At 39.9% G+C, this 18,223-nt stretch overlaps 1 protein-coding gene across 4 annotated transcripts in view; it reads left to right on the top strand.

Annotated features, from left to right (window-relative positions):
* The first annotated feature begins 648 nt into the window (after nucleotides 1-648).
* Nucleotides 649-18,223, top strand: part of EPS15 (epidermal growth factor receptor pathway substrate 15) — a 49,224-nt gene continuing 31,649 nt past the window's right edge. For 2 of the 4 annotated variants that reach the window (XM_086753156.1, XM_086753157.1), the window contains exons 1-10: nucleotides 650-803; nucleotides 9,394-9,435; nucleotides 10,919-11,008; nucleotides 11,347-11,394; nucleotides 12,406-12,501; nucleotides 12,915-12,980; nucleotides 13,453-13,578; nucleotides 14,033-14,092; nucleotides 15,692-15,892; nucleotides 17,495-17,640. In XM_086753156.1, coding sequence (XP_086609282.1) covers nucleotides 777-803; nucleotides 9,394-9,435; nucleotides 10,919-11,008; nucleotides 11,347-11,394; nucleotides 12,406-12,501; nucleotides 12,915-12,980; nucleotides 13,453-13,578; nucleotides 14,033-14,092; nucleotides 15,692-15,892; nucleotides 17,495-17,640 — 902 coding nt within the window. In that variant the 5' untranslated portion in view covers nucleotides 650-776. Of the gene's footprint in view, nucleotides 804-9,393; nucleotides 9,436-10,918; nucleotides 11,009-11,346; nucleotides 11,395-12,405; nucleotides 12,502-12,914; nucleotides 12,981-13,452; nucleotides 13,579-14,032; nucleotides 14,093-14,614; nucleotides 14,777-15,691; nucleotides 15,893-17,494; nucleotides 17,641-18,223 lie in introns of those variants that run through there. The other 2 variants (XM_086753158.1, XM_010126621.2) reach the window with 2 other exon arrangements.

The raw sequence follows: 18,223 nt of genomic DNA, 5'->3' as shown, positions 1-18,223 counted from the left end.
TGCTCCTCTTTCTCTTGCTACCTATGTTTTCTCAGGGTTTCTCCTGTCATAAAGGTTGCTCATCCCCTTTCTTCTGCTTTTCCCCTCGCAGAAGACCCACTCTTCCCCTTACTGTTCCGAGCACAACCAGTCTGACGGGGAGATGGACGCATACAACCACCAGTTGCCTGCGTGGACATAATAATTTCCTGTGAGTGGAGAGAAAGAGGGACAGGAGGCCAAGCCCAGGGCTGCTCGTTGCTGCTGCTGAGCCCGGAGAGGACGTGTCAGGTCTGCACATCCTGCTGGGCTCACGCGCGGCTTCCTCCTGGGCCCCGTGCCCAATTCTGTTGCAACCAAGCTCAGACCTGATGGATCTCTGTTTTGGGACTTCCCCCACCTGTGTCATGCCTAAACTAGGGGACTGTAACCGTTCAAAATGCTTGAGACATCTACAGCAGAAGCAGGGCCAAGAGAGAAGGTAAGGGAAAGGCTAGGAACTGGCAGCGGGGATGTTGGCCACCGTATCAGGCCAACAGCTCCGGCTCCGGGTTTTTGTTGCAGCTGCCTCGAGTGGGCTCCGGCTTCGCCGAGCGTGCTCCGGCGCCTGGTTTTGCTTGCGGCTCCCGCCGCCGTGTGCCGGCGCACGAGGCTCCGGCTCCGGCCCGTCGGGCGGGCGGCGATCCGGTGCCGGGTTTTGGCCGGGGCCGGCTGGGGAAGTTGCTGAAGTTGGGCCGTGAGTGCCGGGGCCGCGGCGCGTCCTTCCTGCGGCCCGGCCGGTGCATGATGGAAGCAGCATGGCCGCCCACCTCTCCCTGACACAGGTACCTCCTGCCGGCCTCCGCGCGGGGCGCGGGCTCCCCACCTCTGCCCGCCGCTCGTCTCCCTCTGCCGCCGAGGCCTGGCGCCTCCCGGGGGTGGGGGAGGTTCGGGACGGGAGCGGGTCCGCTCCCGAGGCGGGTGGCGGGGCAGCCTCGACGCCGCTGGGGAGCGGCTCGGTGCTGCCCGGAGGGCGGCGCGGCTTTGTGTGCCCGCCGCCGCCCCTCGGCCCTGCCCCGCCGCGGTAACGGCCGCGGGCGCTGTCAGGTGGCGGCTGAGGCGCGGCGGGGGCACGGCTGCCTCGGTGGGAGGGAGGGAAGGGGCGGGCAGCCCCCAGCCGCGGCCCTGAAGCGAGGGATCCCGCCCGGCTGCAGGTGCCTCTGCCCGGGGACCGAGGCGCCTCCCCCCCGGCCGGGGAGCGGCCCTCCGGGCCGGCAGCCCGCAGAGGACTGGGCTGCGGCGGCTGTAATCGCGGTCTTTTGTCTTCTAGAAAGACACGGGGCGCCTGGTTTAAACAACAAAAAAAAAAAACCACCCTGCCCCGTAGATGTTGGAAGGCAGGTGGTGACCTCGGAGGCGAGGGGGGCGTTCGCTGGGAGTTTGAAAGGCGATAGCCCCGGGTTGGGTAACCGTGCCCCGCTGGAAGTGTGCGGGGCCAGCCGCCGCGCCAGCCTCCCGGAGCCCCGCAGCTGTGACAGCCCGGGAGAAACGGGACCCGCGATTCCCCGTGTCAGCCTGCGCCTGAGCAGCATGCGAGGAGCTCGGTGGGGAAGGGAGAGCTTAATTTCTTGTTTTAACAGTACCTTAACCACGGAGATACTGCTTGGAAATCTTTTAAATCATTTAACCTTTTTTTTTTTTGGTGGGCTCCATGGTGCGGGGACACTGTTTTTGCATGGTGCCTGATAGTGAAGAGATTTGCAGGGGGATGGTCTTAAAACTTGGAGAGTCTTGGCACTGTTTTGTGCCTAAATCTTGCTTGAATTTTTTTCCTGATGGTAGTGGAATCGCTTCATACATGCTATTCTATACTGTTTGGACTGCATCTTATTCCCTAGAAGTTTGATAGCTAATAAACTGCACTCTTTGGTACTTTTTGTTTCATTTAGCAGTGATGTGAGAAATTTGCCTGACATAAGCCTGAGATGGGCCTCTTGGTGCACACGTTCCTGGCTTGGGAGGCTTCAATCTGATAATCAGTTGTCACATTTACAGAAAGTAAAGCTAGTCAATAAGCACGAGTCACTTAAGCAGGTAGAAGTAAACTTTCAAAGTGGGCAGCAAGGCTACTCAATTTGCAGTTACTCACTTTTGTAGTTGACTTTTGAGAAAACCATCAACTATTTCAAGGAAAGGAAGGAGGGTAGTTCAGTGAAAAGCTGAACTTCAAGTATATGGAGAAAATAAATGTGTCTTTTAAGGTCTAAAGATACATAGTTATGAAGTATTTTACCTTCTGTGAGAGCTTGCTTTAGTATTAAAAAATGTTAGGTCAGCCTTTTCTGTGTCTCCTTTTCAGCAGTCTTCAAGCAAAAGAAAAAAGTTCAAAACATCTTACTGCAAAGGAGAAAAGTTTTCCTAGACCAGCAGCCTTAATTTTGTTGGTTTAAAGGCACGGGTTATTCTGGCTCTTCATTTGGGGAGATGGGAGGAGTGTTGCTCTGGTGTGTTCTACAGCAAGACGTTATTGCTTACAGGCTGTGTAATCCTCCCATTGTAGAATTTATTTATTTTTTTGGTTACATGGAAGGGGGACTAAATACAAATGTGATAATGTTGACGGAAGCAGAAAACTCACCAGTATCCTTAAAACCATTGTGACAACAGCTTATGTCAGTGGCTAAATTGAGGGAGCTATTTCTGTTGTTGTTGACCATTTGTGTGGAGATTTGGGGTTTCTGTTTGTTGTTTTTTTGGTGTTTTTTTTTTTTTTCTTGCATTGCATAAGAATCATCTTAGAAAGTCAAGCAAGCCTAAGCATAGTTTCTTCAATGTAGGTTCTAACTTCTGGAGTTCCAGGGTTGTGAGAAGCTATAACAAATTGTTAAGTGTTCTAAATCTGTTTAGATGAGCATGAGGAAGTGAAAATGCCGGTACAGGCGGTGGGGGTTGCAGTTACTGGCTGCAGTTAGATCAGTTACTAACTCCAGCAATGAAAAAATGTGCAGATCGGTACTTTCTGCTGTAGGCTACATGCAGAGAAGAGGAGGTATATTAACCTGCAGTCAAGCTCACAATTGTGTTGTATTTTTTTCACCTCTTCCCATGTTTGGTTTAACTGTGATTTAACATGGCTAGCAAGTGGGGTATTTCCAAATGAGAGTAGGGTATTTTCAGATGACTTCGCAGCTGCAGTGGCTAAGAGGGTTGGACGTCCTTTATTTGAATATCAAAGCTCTGTTTATGTAATTTGAAACTTTTTGGTGCTAATCATATTCTGTTGGCTTATTAGTAAAAATATTTCAGCTGAGGTGGAACTTATTACACCAAGTATGCTTGAAAGAGTGTTGAAAAATGAAGGTGATTATCTCCCTGTCCTCCCCCAGTTTAGTAATAATCTGAAGTATCTTTTATCTCCCTATTTTGAACTCATTCTGCAACATCTTGTTGCCACTTGCAATTACTCACTAAGTGTTACGGTCTGAGCATAACTGTGAATTTAATTTGGAACTTCTAAGAAAGCTTCTACCAAGTGAATGTTTTGTTGTGGTTCCCTTTAGTTTGGAAACAAGCTAGCAACATAGAAAAAAGTCATAGAATTGTTTAGGTTGGAAAAGACCTTTAAGAGTATCGTGTCCAACCATTAACCGAGCACTGCCCAGGCCACCACTAAACCATGTCCCTAAGTGCCACATCTGCGTGGCTTTTAAATACCTGCAGGGATGGTGACTCCATCACCTCCCTGGGCAGCCTGGTCCGATACTTGACAACCCTTTCTGTGAAGAGTTTTTCCTAATATCCAATCTAAACCTCCCCTGACACAACTTGAGGCCTTTTCCACTTGTCCTATCACGTGTTACTTGGGAGAAGAGACCAACCCCCACCTCACTGCAGCCTCCTTTCAGGTAGTTGTAGAGGGCAATAAGGTCTCCACTGAGCCTCCTTTTCTTCAGGCTGAACAACCCCAGTTCTGTTGGCCACTCTTCATACAGCTTGTGCTCCAGACCCTTCACCAGCTTTGTTGCCCGTCTCTGGACACACTCCAGGACCTCAATGTCTCTTGTAGTGAGAGACCCAAAACTGAACACAGTATTTGAAGTGCGGCCTCCCCAATACAGGGGAACGATTGCTGCCCTAGTCCTGCTGGATACGCTATTTCTGATACAAGCCGGGATGCTATTGGCCCTCTTGGCCACCTGGGCACACTGCTGGCTCATGTATTGGCTGTCAACCAATACCCCCAGGTCCTTTTCCTCCAGGCAGCTTTCCAGCCACTCTTCCTCAAGCCTGTAGCATTGCATGGGGCTGTTTGAGACCCAAGAGCAGGACCCAGCACTCTGCTTTGTTGACCTCTACTTGGCCCATTGATCCAGCCTGTTCTGATCCCTCTGTAGAGCCTAATCAATGAGAAGGAACTGTTCCTATCTCACAAATTGTCACCTGTTGTTGGAAAACTCAAATTAAGCTATAGCTGATATGAGGAGTTGTATTTTTCACCTTCTAAGGATGATTGCTTATCTGACCTACTTCGTTTAGGAAAATGGCAGATGCCTCATCCCTGGAAACATTCAAGGCCAGGCTGGACGGGGCTCTGAGCAACCTGATCTGGTTGATGGTGTCCCTGCTTCTTGCAGGGGAGTTGAACTGGATGGGCTTTAAAGGTCCCTTCCAACTCAAACTATTTTATGATTCTATAATTAGGGAGGAAGAACAGAAAACTGAAGGTGCAGAAAATGCATGTTGAGAGTGGGGAAGATATGTTTGTTGAAAGCTGGTGTAATACGGACATCCAAAAAATTCTTGTTGCTCTTGAAAATGGAACTTGTGGTTTATTCTGAAAAAAATGCCTATGTGTGATTGGGGGGGGGGGACGACTCACAGTTTGAGGTAGGGCTATAAAGAATGAAATACTTTTTGTGAAAAATATGGTAGTCATCTTGAAAAGTAACTACCAGCTCCTTTGTAAACAAGACAGTCATGCAACATGAATTTGTGTTCAAATACAAATATCAGTTTAAACTTCAGTGTTGTGTTATGGAGTCCAGAGTGCTGTGCTTTGTTGTCGAAGGGAAGCATTGAATATTACAGCAGAACATAAGCAAGACACCTGTCTCACGCATGCATTGCCAGGATTAACGTCTTGTTACCGAGATACATAGGATGTAAATAATAACAGTACGAACGACAGTCTCAGTAATATATATGTTACATATAATGTAGAGCCAAAGCTTTTGAGGTGTCTGGCAAAATTCTGTTTTGATTTTTTTTTAAGAGATCAACAAAGTGTTAAGTTAAGATTTTAGTTTGTTCTTTTTACTAAAGTGAGAGATCTGTTGTTCCTCTTTCTGCCCTCAGTGAAAGATGAGGAAATCTGAGTATGCGTGTGTGTGTGTATTTAAATTTGTGTAAAGTGGAAGCTGACTGCTCCTGAAGCAGACAGAACTTAAATTTTTAAACCGATATTACATCAACCATGTTGGAGAGCAGCTGCGTCTAAAAAGGCAGTGGAGCTACTCTTTCATGTTATACAGACTTTGTTCAGTACTGGTTACAAGATGGTGGAGATATCCTATAGTGATTTGAAAATTAAATTGAACTGTTCTTGATTATGCAGTGACAGACATGCATGTAGAGAGAAGATGGCAGTTTCTGTGCACGCTTCAGCTGTTCAATGGGAATGAAAGTGCTGGATCTTGAAATACTTAGTAATGTTTGTATATAAATTTATACTAAATATTTTCTTATCTTTACTTTTGTTGTTGCTGTAGGAGATGAGCTTGGTCATAGAATGGAAATTGGTAGAAAGCTTTACCATTAAACACTTCAGGGTAAGATGGTAAAGCAATAGGGGGAAAAGAGACAAATCGATTATTGTTTGGAAATGGCATTGTAAGAAAAGCAGCTTGCCTTAAACTTACCTGCTTTTGGCTGGCTGGTTTGTTTTTTGATGTTGTTCTTTTATTTTCATTCCCCCCATCCCCACCTCCCCACCCCCCCCTACTGTTTTATCTCTTGCCTGTAATCCTAGCAGTACTGTCCAGGCTACCCACTGCTGTATAAGAGGTTCCAAGAAGGATAGTTACTGATAGTTATGGTTCTCTTTTTCGATTAATTTAATACCATCCTCAAACTTTAGAAGCAGCTGCATCTAATGGTGGAAGAGCACTGAGAGGAACTGCTTGCACTTTATTCCTCCATCCCTTTCCTGCTGCTGGGATTCTTGCAGTGTTTTAGAGGAACAGCTCTTTTCCATACTGAGTCCTTTGGAGATCCAGGAAACAGCAAGAGGACAACTACACGAAGAACGTTTGCAACCCAGTTGTGTTGTTTGGTGTGGAGACTCTTAAAAAGAATCCTAGAGCTTTACATCGTGATAGAATACAGTATTTTGGATTTTAATCAAGACAGAATAGCTTGTTTCTCCTATCTCACTTGGGTTGGAGGGGAAAGGTATTCTTGTTTTTCTCAATGGACAGCTTTTTCTTGTTTGTTTTTAAACCATTTTGGGTGCAGGACGGTTGTGGATGAATGGGGTGGACAGACTGCTAGTAGTGTCTTACTACACCTAAATGTGAGTGTGCCAGAGGGATGAAAACATGGGGATATAAAGGCTTGATTGGCACCAGAAGATGAAAAAGACGGCTGTCCTTGAAGGTGTTTTTTATTTCCTGGCTTAGTATTATAAAGTTCATGTGTTTGTAACAAAGGTTGTAATTACTAGAACAGACGTTACTCTTATGAAGTGATAAACTTATGAATGGAATCATAATCATGTATTTCTGTTTTTGTATGCTGTGGAACCTGACCTTTTCTCCCTCCCTCCTTTTTGCATTGCAAACAAGCTGAATTTACTCTCTGCAATTGGTTGTTATACATCCCATAAAAATAATTTTGCCAGGTAACTTCTACAGCAGCACTTTGAAAGATGTTGAGCAGTATTTTTCTTCTTATCCCAGATGATAAGAATATCCTAGACTGTATTTTTATCTATTGTTTTATTTTGGGGTATACTTTAAAGGAAAAACAAGTCTGTTACTAGTAAAATAGCCTGGGAAAATTTTTTACTACTATTATTCTATTTGGAGTCACAGGAAATTCCAGTTACTGCAGTGACACTGATGTTAAAATGAATATTGGAAACACTAAATAAATAAATAAGAAATACTGGCTCGCACTCTAGGTAATGAATGAAAAGATTGTTTTGCACTTAGTATTTTCATTGCAGGACTTCAACACGATGTTTCCTGTCCAGGAGTGACAATGATCGGTTTGGCTATAATAATGAAACATTTGGCTGAACAAAGGGTGATATTGGGCAAGAGGGATGACACGTGAGAGTTGATACTTCTAGCATATGCACTGGCCAGCTCTGTTCTAGTTTTCTGCTCATAGCTTTAATTTGTTTCTGTGCCTACACTTTAAGTAATACTCAGTAAGTAAAATACTTGAATGTTTAGGAGAACTGCTCCTCTAGATTGCTATTCAAAGTGTAGCTGTGTTGGTAAGTGCAGAATTTGAGGTTTAGTTAAGAAAATAGAGTATGCTTTGGAGCGTGATGGAAAGGCTTTGAAAGTGGTGTTTGTTACCTTGGTGTTCTGGTAGTCAGAGGTCTGGCAAAACTTGAATATACTTCACCAGGCTATTTTAAGGGATGTGTAAATGCCTGCCTGGTTGGTGTTTGAAATAATAAAAGTCTTCGGGTACCAGAGCAAAGTCAGAGCAAGGTTAAGGTATATAAATGGAGGTGCTGCAGTTAATACCAGTGATGGTTTCCCAGCATATGTAATTTTTGCTATGCAAGAGAAATTTCCTACCTGCCTTGCAGCAAACAAACAAGAATTCACCAGCCTCCAGCCCCTACAAAAACCCCAACCAAACAAAACAAAAAAAAACCCTGGAGAATCAGAAATGCCGTGTGGTTCTTAGAAGAAACTGAGTATCTCTGGGGCAGTGTACTTGCTAAATAAGCAGATGTCGAGACCTGAATGCAAGTTCTGTTATTTCTAGCTGTTGTCTATAATTTATCTTTCGGGGTGTTCTGGTGATAATGCACACTTCCTGTAGCTGAACAGGATCACACTAAACCACTGATTCCTACTAAACTTCCCCTCTTAAAGTTATTTGATAGTTGGCACCTGTGAACATCTAAGCACTTAGCCAAAAGAGTATCTGTATTAGGAAAACATACGTGGTTTTATTTAAGCTGTCTCCATGTCTACATGCTGTAGTGAAGTGTTTTCCACAACTATGATTGGTGACAACGTCTAGAATGCTGTTGGTTTTCATATTTCAATGCAAATGTCTAAATTTTAAAGCTGAAGAAGCTGCCTTGTTGGATTCAGTTTGTACAAAGGCCTGTAAAACCTGGGTTTTAAGATCATATTCCTCTAAAGGTGAAGAATTCTTTTTTTTTTTTTTTTTTTTTTTGGATGATACTATATTATGTATTTGGGTTTTTTTTTTATATCTTGTGTAATTAACTCAGCTGTTCCAGGGCAACACATTACAATAATTCTAGCGTTATCCTCTGCATAACTGCATCCAGCCATGCACACAATCTTTGATTTAGGCAACGTGCACTTCATTAAAATAGTACCTGATTTTGTGCCTGTTTTTACATCGAGGAAGAGAGGTAACCCTAACAAAACATTTCATGGCAATCTCTTGGGTGAGAGTATTTGGAGTAGGCTAAGATACTGGATTTTTAATCATTTCAGACCTTAGGCTTTTTTAGAGTTTTTAAGAATGATTTAAAAATAAATTTAAAATAAATTCATAAAGGATCTTTTTCCAAAGAAGCTGTTTTATTCCTGTCTGCCTAAGTTTAGGTGAGCACTGAATGTATGGTAGATGGCAGTGAAATTAAGGCAGATGTTACCTCTGGCAGGATTCAAGTTACAAAAAACTAAGTTAAAATATTACTCTCCTTTAAAAAAAAAAAATTAAATGTTGTACCATTGTTCTGGATTTAGTTGTGAATCCAGGGATTAATTTGGATATCTGAAAACTTTACAGACTTGTTGCATATGATACTAAATTCTACAGAACGATGCAGTGGATAATAAATTAAAATTATATTGCTCTGTATTCATTAGAGCGCGCTTCCTAGGCTGTATCATTTCAGGTTTCTTCCTTTGCCTGTAGATGATCTGGCTTAAGAACTCTTGTTTTGCACTGCCTAACCTGGTGACCTGTCTGATGGTAATGTAATAGTGCTTAGTATTACTGACTTGAAAAAAAGAGTTTATTCTTCTAAAAATGACAGCATGAAGAGTTGTCATAGTCATAATCATTTTACAGAATAAATAGAATTATAGAAATTCTTAGTGCTTCTTTGAAGAGCAGTAAAAAGTGTTTTCTATCTTTATTTATCCAGGTAGAAGGGAATAGAAATATGGATCTTTAGGGCTGACTTTATCTCTGTCTCTTTTCCAGCTATCGAGTGCAAATCCTGTGTATGAGAAATTCTATCGACAGGTACGTATGTTCTTGTTGAGAGAACAAACTTTATTTTGTATTTAAAAGAAAGAATATTATTTTGCTGTAGACTTCAGCATGGTCAACAGTATGTAAACAATAAAAGTTCAAGGAAAATTATTCTACTTAAAATATATTTTTATAGTAACTAACACTTAAGTCTGAGCTATATCAATATAAATTTAATATTGGTTGTAAGATGACTTATTTAATTTGATAGGGAACTGTCAGGTATGTATGACATACATCACTTTACAGTTAGACTGTTAGCTCTTGGAATTCAATAAATTCTTGCAAAACACTGTATTGATATGTTCTTTGTTCCTTTTTACAAGTGAAGCTGAATTTCTTGTGTTTATAGTAGAGTTAATGTCATGTAAGACTTGCATTTCTCTCAGAGTATCTCCAGAGGTTTTTGCAGGATGCTGTAAGGTGTGAAATTTGGATGGAAGGCCAAAATGAATGCCAAAATAGTGCATGCAGTTCTTGGAGCTTCACTCAACAGATAAAAATCTTTTGACTTCATAATGTAAAAATAAAATGTAATAACGCACATTTTATTTATCATCTATCTTTTATATTTAGATTCAGCGAAAATAAGATGTAAAGGTATCTTAAAACAGAGCCTTCTTTTTTAGACCGTGATAGTAATGAATTCAGAGCTGGACAATTAAATGTAATCAAACTTTGGGACTTCTCTGTCCTTACAAATCAAGTGTTTTGCAGGCATCACGAAGAAAATCCTGTGATTGCAAAGGGCTAATTAGATAGGTTCAGATGATGGCCTGATGTGAACAAGTTTCCCTGTCTACTGCATAACTTGAGAAATTCTTGGACCTTTGTCTGTACTTGAAAGTTACTACTGGAGACCTTGAAATCCAGGCATAATCAATGGTTAGAAACTTACAGCAGTGGACGCTTGATTGTTTGCCGATGTATTAGTGTTTTTTTTCCTCAGTTTTAAAGTGAAATAAATCTAAATCTTCATTGATGACCTATAAGAGTAAGTTTGTGCTGGGGTGCTAGCTTGTGACTTGGGGTTAGCTTCCTCACTTCTGCTCCAAACTGGGTGATCTAGAGAAAATTCTTACTCTGCATCTTAGTTGTCTATTGACAGATTAGAATAATAGTGTATTTTCTGGAACACTGTAAAACATGTTAGAGTGTGAAAGATGCTTAGATATATAGGCATAATATATCTTAATTTTGTCAGTGTTAGTTTAAGATATTAACTTCCAAAGCCTGCCTATTAATATTAAATCTGGAGCAGCTAGTTCAAAATGTCTTGCTTCTAATGTAACGTGATTTTTAATGAAAGGGAGTTGGTTTTTTGTTTTTTTTTTTAAAAAAAGTCTGATGGTTGTTCTCAAAGTGACTATATTAACTTGAGCATTTTTCTTTGCTAGCTTTTTGAGAGCCTGCATAAAGAGATTGGATCAATTCAAAAGCTAGTTTGTCATGTGAGGTTTTTTTCTTCCCCCAGGTTGATTCTGCTAATGCTGGAAGAGTGTTAGCTTCTGATGCAGCTGTTTTCTTGAAAAAGTCTGGATTGACAGATTTGGTACTTGGAAAGGTATTTAATGACAATTATTTAATTATTCTGTCTCTTGCTTCAGTTAGTATCCTGTGAAAATTAAAATACTTGTGGCACTACAAGATACGTGATCTTCCCTAACGTGTTTTCAGTTGTGTTATACAATAGTTTCCAACCTCAGTATCCTTGGTTGTTCTACTGTGTATGTAGCTTGTGATGGAAATTAAAACAATATTTAAATTTGTCACCACAAATAAGTGCTATCATGAAAGTTAAGGTGTGAACTTTCATCCAAGAATGCATTGTTAAATGGAGTGAGAACCTTCCAGCTTCCTCTGAGTGCTGTGGAACACTGTCTGTTATTTTTTATGTTTTAGATTTGGGACTTAGCTGATACTGATGGCAAAGGTATCCTGAACAAACAGGTATGATTATTGATATGATGTATGAAGTTACTCTAACCATGAGCAAGCCTTGAAATAAGACAATAGTTAAGATTTCTGGTTCAGGAAGACAGTTTTTCTAACTGATTTTTTTTTTTCAGATTTTTCTGATTGGAACTAGATATGTGCTTCCCACTTCACTGTAAGCTACAATAAATTAAGCAGCCTTCAGCTACCTCATCATTTTTTCTTCAAGTCAATAAATGAGCTGCTGCATAGCTGTGCAATACAATATAGTGAGAAGTAATTTAAGGGTTAATGTACTGTATTTACTACAAAGGTGACTTTTCCTCCTAATCTTGGAGGAAACAATGCAGAAATTTAAATTTTAGTAAAATCATCAGAATTCTTATTTATCTAATTTTGGTGGACTTGACATTAGTACATTCTGTTTGGAGTTATTCCAAAGTTGTAGTGATGAGCAGTGTGGCAGTCAGACTTGCGTATCAGTGGTGCTGCTGAAAAGCTCTTAATTGTGAGTTGCTGTTTGGTTTGAAGTAGAGTTACTTAATGACCTATGGAGAGCTAGCTGCTGCATCCCGTGGTAGGAAAAGGAGGAGCTTGTAGCATCTACCAGACTTTTTTTCAGACTTCTCTTTTTGGTTTATTTTTCTCACGTGCTGTGTGTTTTCCTCCCCCTCCATCCATCACCATTCCAACTGCAGCCTTTGGGATCAACTCAGTTCCTCCAAGATAAGCAGCTGTAATTGCTACTTTAAATTTTCCCTGCTCTGCTGTAGAAGAACTGAGTGCTGAGAACTGACTGCACTAGGCAGGAAGTTACTAAATGCTTGGAACTAGGAATTACAAATTTTGCCTCACTGAAGGAATTCAGCAGTTGCTGATTGCTTTCTGTCACTTTGTGACCCCCTTTGAAGCCATTTGCAACCCTTTAGATATGTAGCAGTACTAGAAAAACTCTTAATTCTTCTGTAATGTGAGTATTTTCATCTAATAAATCCTTTTAAATTTCTTTTTTTTTTTTTTCTGTAGGAGTTTTTTGTGGCCTTACGACTTGTAGCATGTGCACAGAATGGATTGGATGTTTCGCTGAGTAGTCTTAATTTGCCTGTTCCTCCACCAAGATTTGTAAGATTTCTTTTTTGATTCAACATATCAACTCTATTAATAAGAACTGCTTTTAAGTGAGCAATTTGGAAGGTTCGGTATAAATACCGAACACTTTGCAAGTGATGTTGTAGGGCAACAGGGCCCTACAATAGGGGGAAATAATGCAATGTGGAATAATAATAAGGTAATACATGTTCTAGTGGGGACTTGAATATAAAATTGTGTGTAAAGTGAATATATACGGTATTTTTTCTGTTAGTGTTGTCCTTAATGGGAGAAACATCATAAATTTCTTGCTCTAAATTTTGGTATCCTTAACTGAGGTATGAGTGACTAAAATGCAGTTCTGGCTTTGAGAAGGAACACCTTCTCAAATAAGGATTCTGCAAGGTCAGAATTTTTTAATGTAGTTTTTTCCTGTTTTTCTTTAGACTGATACTAGTAGTCCTTTGCTACTCAGTGGAACAGCATCAAGTGATGTACCATGGGCTGTTAAGGTAAACTAAAGATCAGGCTGTTACCTAGAACTGTGGTGTGGTTTGTAAGAAAATATAAATCTGATTGAGAAAAAGATAATGTTGCTGGTAGATAATAGTTTATAAAGTATAATAAATTACCATCCATGTCAAATCTGTAATTGGGCTAGTAGACCTAATTGGATAAAAACACTTGATTTGGGAAATCTCTTCATGTTTAGAAGCTTGGGGGGACAAAAAAAAAAAAAGAATAGATACCCGAAGCTGTGAAAATAATTGAAGAATAAATCTCCCTGGGTTTTGGGTGAGTCTCTAGCTGACTTAGAAATAATATCTTTTTCAGATTTTCTTTTAAGCATCAGGAACGACAATGTGTGTGTTCCCAACAGTAACTTAAAAAAAAAAAAGAGTTAATACTTTTGAAATGACTACTGCTTCTTAGGCTGTGAGTGTGAGTGTTTCCATAAGTAATATGTTTCTTCTGCCCCTGCAGCTGGAAGACAAGGCCAAGTATGATGCTATTTTTGACAGCCTAAATCCTGTGAATGGGTTCTTGTCAGGTGATAAAGTGAAACCTGTACTCCTTAACTCAAAATTGCCAGTGGATATCTTAGGACGAGTAAGAATATCTTTCTACTTGATTGTTAATTCGCAGATAATAACTGTGCTACACTCAGCAATATCTGTTTTTCAAATTTAAGATTTGTAGTAATAAGCCTGACTATTACATACTATCTTATGGGTGGTCACACATGTGTAACTGTTAAACTGTAAAAAAAAAAAAAAAATCTTTTGATATTTTGATAGATCACCACTTACCTCAGTGTACCAGTTACGTGTACTCTTTAACACTTGGTTTAGGGCAGGGTGCCATTAGTACACTCTGTATCCAACTTAAAAATCTCTCTTCTTTTGCATGGTTTATATGAATGTATGTTGCTTGCTGAAAGCTAGTGCTGTTGATCTTAATAGAACTAGGGGGATGGTGGAGGGAGGCTGTTCTTGCGTTTGTTTTTGGTGAGGTTTTGAATAGCAATAGCAAGCTGCTCCCTATATTCTGCTTTTTTTGGTAGGTGTGGGAATTGAGTGATATTGACCGTGATGGAATGTTGGATCGAGATGAGTTTGCAGTTGTAAGTATCTTCTGCCTCTTGGGATTTTGAAAGCCTAATGGCAGAGGTTTAAAATAGATGCATTTGTATTAATTTTTGACTGTTTGTGTGGTTCATCTGTTGCCTTTATTTAGAGATCTTAATCAAGTTTTAGTACTAGCTAATATTTCTGTCAGTTTACTGAATGTCTCTTATTACACAGCAGTAACTTTCTTTGTGGGCTAAATGAGCCATTAAAAACTTAAACCTGTGATCCGCTGTCCCACAAGTCTTTCCACTGAGCAGGTATTACCTTAACCTTCAGTGTTTATAGTACAGTATAGTATAGTAAAATTTTAAAGAAATATATACACTCCTCAAAATTCTTTGCAAGTTTGAATTTGAACACTATTAATGCCAGGACTGATTAAACAGTGTAAGAAGTGGTAAATAAGTTTCACTTCCCCTGAGAGATGGCAAGTGAGAAGAGAGTGGGAGGCCCAAGACTTTGTAAGTCTTGAATGTGATTGTAACCATCCATCAACTTTTTCTCAAAACTTTCAGCTTGTTTTTGCATGTGAGTGAGTTGGAGAGGAAGGAATTATACGTTCCCTCTGGAGGAGAGGGTTTCACTTTATGCAGAGAAATATCAAACCTAAGTTTAAAGGTTTGGAAAAGCTAACAAAATATCTTAACTGCGTTCTGCATTGCAAGAATCTTGAAAAGGTAATGTGACCTTTCTGTCCTCAGGTAGGACTAGAGCCAGCCTTTAATTTTAATTTCTACAAACTAAACTATTGCTCATCCTTTCCAACTCAAAATTAAAATAAATAAGTAAATAAGAAGTTTAAAATACCTGTTTAATTGACAAGAATTTACATTACAGACTACATCAGAACCTTGCTTTTTTTGTTTTTTTTTTTTAATGTAAATATGATGAATTTCCTTTTTTTTTTTTTGCTATCACATATATTTTTGAGAAAGGATAAAAGTGTAAAAATTGCTTTCTTGAATATTGGTCTAGTCATCTTCAGGCACCTTTATGCTGCAGTTTCTTCTGAAACCAATTCCTTTAACACCCAAGTAGTTAACTGTTAATATACGTGATTCCCTGTGTTAGACTGTAATTCTTCAGACTTTTAGCTTTGAGATCACAGGATTGATATGCTGTAGGCAAATGTTGGAGAGAAATTAATAATCTCTAAAGTATTATAACATCTATTTAAGATGCAGTTCTGTGTCTTGAACAACAGTCGTAAAACTACTAAAATGTACAACCACAACAAAATAATAGTTAGTAAGTGGAGTGACTGCTGCAAAAGCAGTGAATACATTAATTGTTTAAAGTGTTCTCTCAAATAAAATTCTACAAGTGATGGTACAAGCCTGGTAATATTTAGGTGAATCATTTTAATGTTCTGAAAGATACTGAACTTCATTTGCTAAGCATTGAACCTCAAAAGAAAGTAGTAATGATAAACACAGATCAGGAGGCAATAAGCTACAATTCAGTCAAGGGGGCTTGTAAAGGAGAAATGTGTTAAATAACTTAGTAGCATTTTTTCCTTAACTAATTATTTAATTTATAGATATATTTATTTCTTACATATTTACATCCACATGCCTTGTTTTCCTGTTCAGGCCATGTTTTTGGTGTACTGTGCTTTGGAGAAAGAACCAGTGCCAATGTCCTTGCCTGCAGCTTTGGTGCCACCGTCCAAGAGAAAACCTATTAGTGTTCCAGGAGCAATGCCATTAATTCCATCTTCAACATCTACCAAAGAGTCTCATCAGTCCTTGCCACCTGTAGGCATTTTAGCTGCCAAAACACCATTAACACAGGTACAATTCTGAAGTTACTTGGGGTTAGAAAATTTCTGCTTTTAATGCTGTATGCTTATGAGCCTGCCTGCATGAAGAGTCTTGGTACAGGTTTTTAGTTTCCTTCTTACCCTGGTGATTGGTTGATGAATTTGAGGAGGCTGATGGGAAGACCAGGTGGAGAGGTATGAAATTTATCTTATTCTGCTTTTTCAGATATAAGCAGTTAGATAAAAGAATATTATTTAGTAAAAGACTGAAGATATTTTAGAAATAAATTATTTCAGGGAATCGGTCTCACCCCAAAGGTCAGAATATTAAGAAAACAGTTTTAAAATGTAGTCCAGGTACACATCTGCAGAACATAAGTTTTCTTGCTGAAGACTGATTTGAATATGGACAACTTCTTAAAAAAAAATGTCGCAGGCATGTATGTACAGTTGTGTGTGGGCGCATGCATGCAATTTGAAGTCGTTCATGAAAGTGGAATAGATTAGTGCAGGCAATAGGAAAAGGAAACAAAAGGTCTGGCATATCCACCTAAATACCACGAGATTTGGTGTTTGTTCCAGATGTGATTATTCAGAAGCTTGACACCTCCCACCCTCCTCACACGTCATATTTAATCCTGGTCATTTTAAAATCAAAAATTTGGGAAAATGTCTTTCCAAGTAGATTATAACTTGTTTTATTCAGAATAGGAAAAAAATTGAGAAGGGGATCTAATCTAGGAACTGTAGTACTTAGTGCATAAGATGCTGCTTGGACATTTGGGTACCCATATTTGAGTAATTAGGAAGAAACTGGCATCTTAATTCTGGAGGTGCCAGGGTTTTCATCTGGCAATTTACTTGGCTGATGGTAAATCCTCCTGTATGTATTACAAAGCTGTGCCATTCTGGATGAGTGTTTCAGTGTATATTTTGTGTACACCATCATTTGGGATGCATCTGTTAAATGTCCTTGTATGCTGAAATTAATTAGCGTTTATAAGCCTGCACCTGAAGCCATTTTCATTAAAAAAAACCCCAAACTTCATAGTAGCTTAGTGGTTGGAAAAATTGCTTAAGTAAGAGAAGTGGCTCTAATTCATCTCTTTACCTTGATCAGAGGTGAATTCTACAATTTAGAATGTGCCAATTATTAGCAGTCTGGGCTTGAGCAGTTCTTCAGTCCCTCCAGGTAGAGCTCTCCAGCTGTGTAAAGAAGGACAAAATTGATGGAGCCAGACAGTAAGCAGGATTGTTGCTGGGCACAGTGATGAGGGCACAACCCCTTGCTGGGCACAGTGATGAGGGCACAACCCCATGCTGGGAGATCTGGGCTCCAGGGAATACTTTTAATGCATAGGCAGAGAGACAGAGCAGTATGAACCAGCCTTGATGCTCACTGATTTAAATACTTTGCTTCTGCTTTTGGAGTTGCTTTTGGATCTCTGTGCGTTTCTATTTTGAAGGGTAAAACTGGTTCATGAAGTAGGCACCTATATCACTTTTAAAATCTGTGCTGTAGTCCTTGAATTATGTAACTCTGAAAGTAACTATCTGAAAACAGAACTGCCTATATCATAGTATTGTGGTTTTGTTTGGTTTTTTTCCTGCCCTTCATCCCACCCCTCTTCAGTGGGTTGTATCGCCTGCAGACAAAATTAAGTATGATGAGATCTTTGTGAAAACTGACAAGGACATGGATGGATTTGTGTCAGGTGTGGAAGCCAGAGAACTGTTCTTGAAGACAGGACTGCCTTCTGCTCTTCTTGCGCATATATGGTAGGGTTTTTTTTTCCCCATGACAGCTGTTTAGATGATAGCATGATTCTTGCTCCTTCATAGCACTTTTTTTGATAAGTGCTATGTTGACATTTCTGGAAAGTGAAAGTTATTTTTTGTATATAACTTATTTGGTTCTACTTTTGGACAGAAATGGAAGGCAGACAGGTTTATACTATGCATCATGCCTTAGGGGAGGAGGTAAAGTGACTGAACACAGATTGTTACAAACAAATACTGCGCTTCAGCTAAACCCGTGTATTTAAGGCATCGTAGTGGTGCTGTGTATCTAAACACTGATACTATCAGTGTATTGGTAAAGAGAATTATCTGTGTAAAATTGTTAGCATGCATGCGAGACTTAATGGCCCATCTTGTTCTACAGTTTGTCTTTCATTACAGCTAGTAGTGACACCCACTGCTTTTTTACTTCTTTTCCTATTATAAGCTATTGCAGGGCATTCTGATAAGAAAAACTATTTCTCCCCCCCGCCCCAAGGTATGGTTAATACAAAGTCTAATTTAGAAAAATTTATATAAACTTATGTTGTCTGTGAAAAGTTCTTTAATTTAGAAGGAACTT

The sequence above is a fragment of the Chlamydotis macqueenii genome, chromosome 8 (assembly GCF_036417535.1).
Source record: "Chlamydotis macqueenii isolate bChlMac1 chromosome 8, bChlMac1.mat, whole genome shotgun sequence".
Classification (NCBI taxonomy): Eukaryota; Metazoa; Chordata; class Aves; order Otidiformes; family Otididae; genus Chlamydotis; species Chlamydotis macqueenii.
The sequence above is the reverse complement of the archived record's forward strand: the minus strand, read 5'-3'. Positions and strand labels throughout refer to the sequence as shown.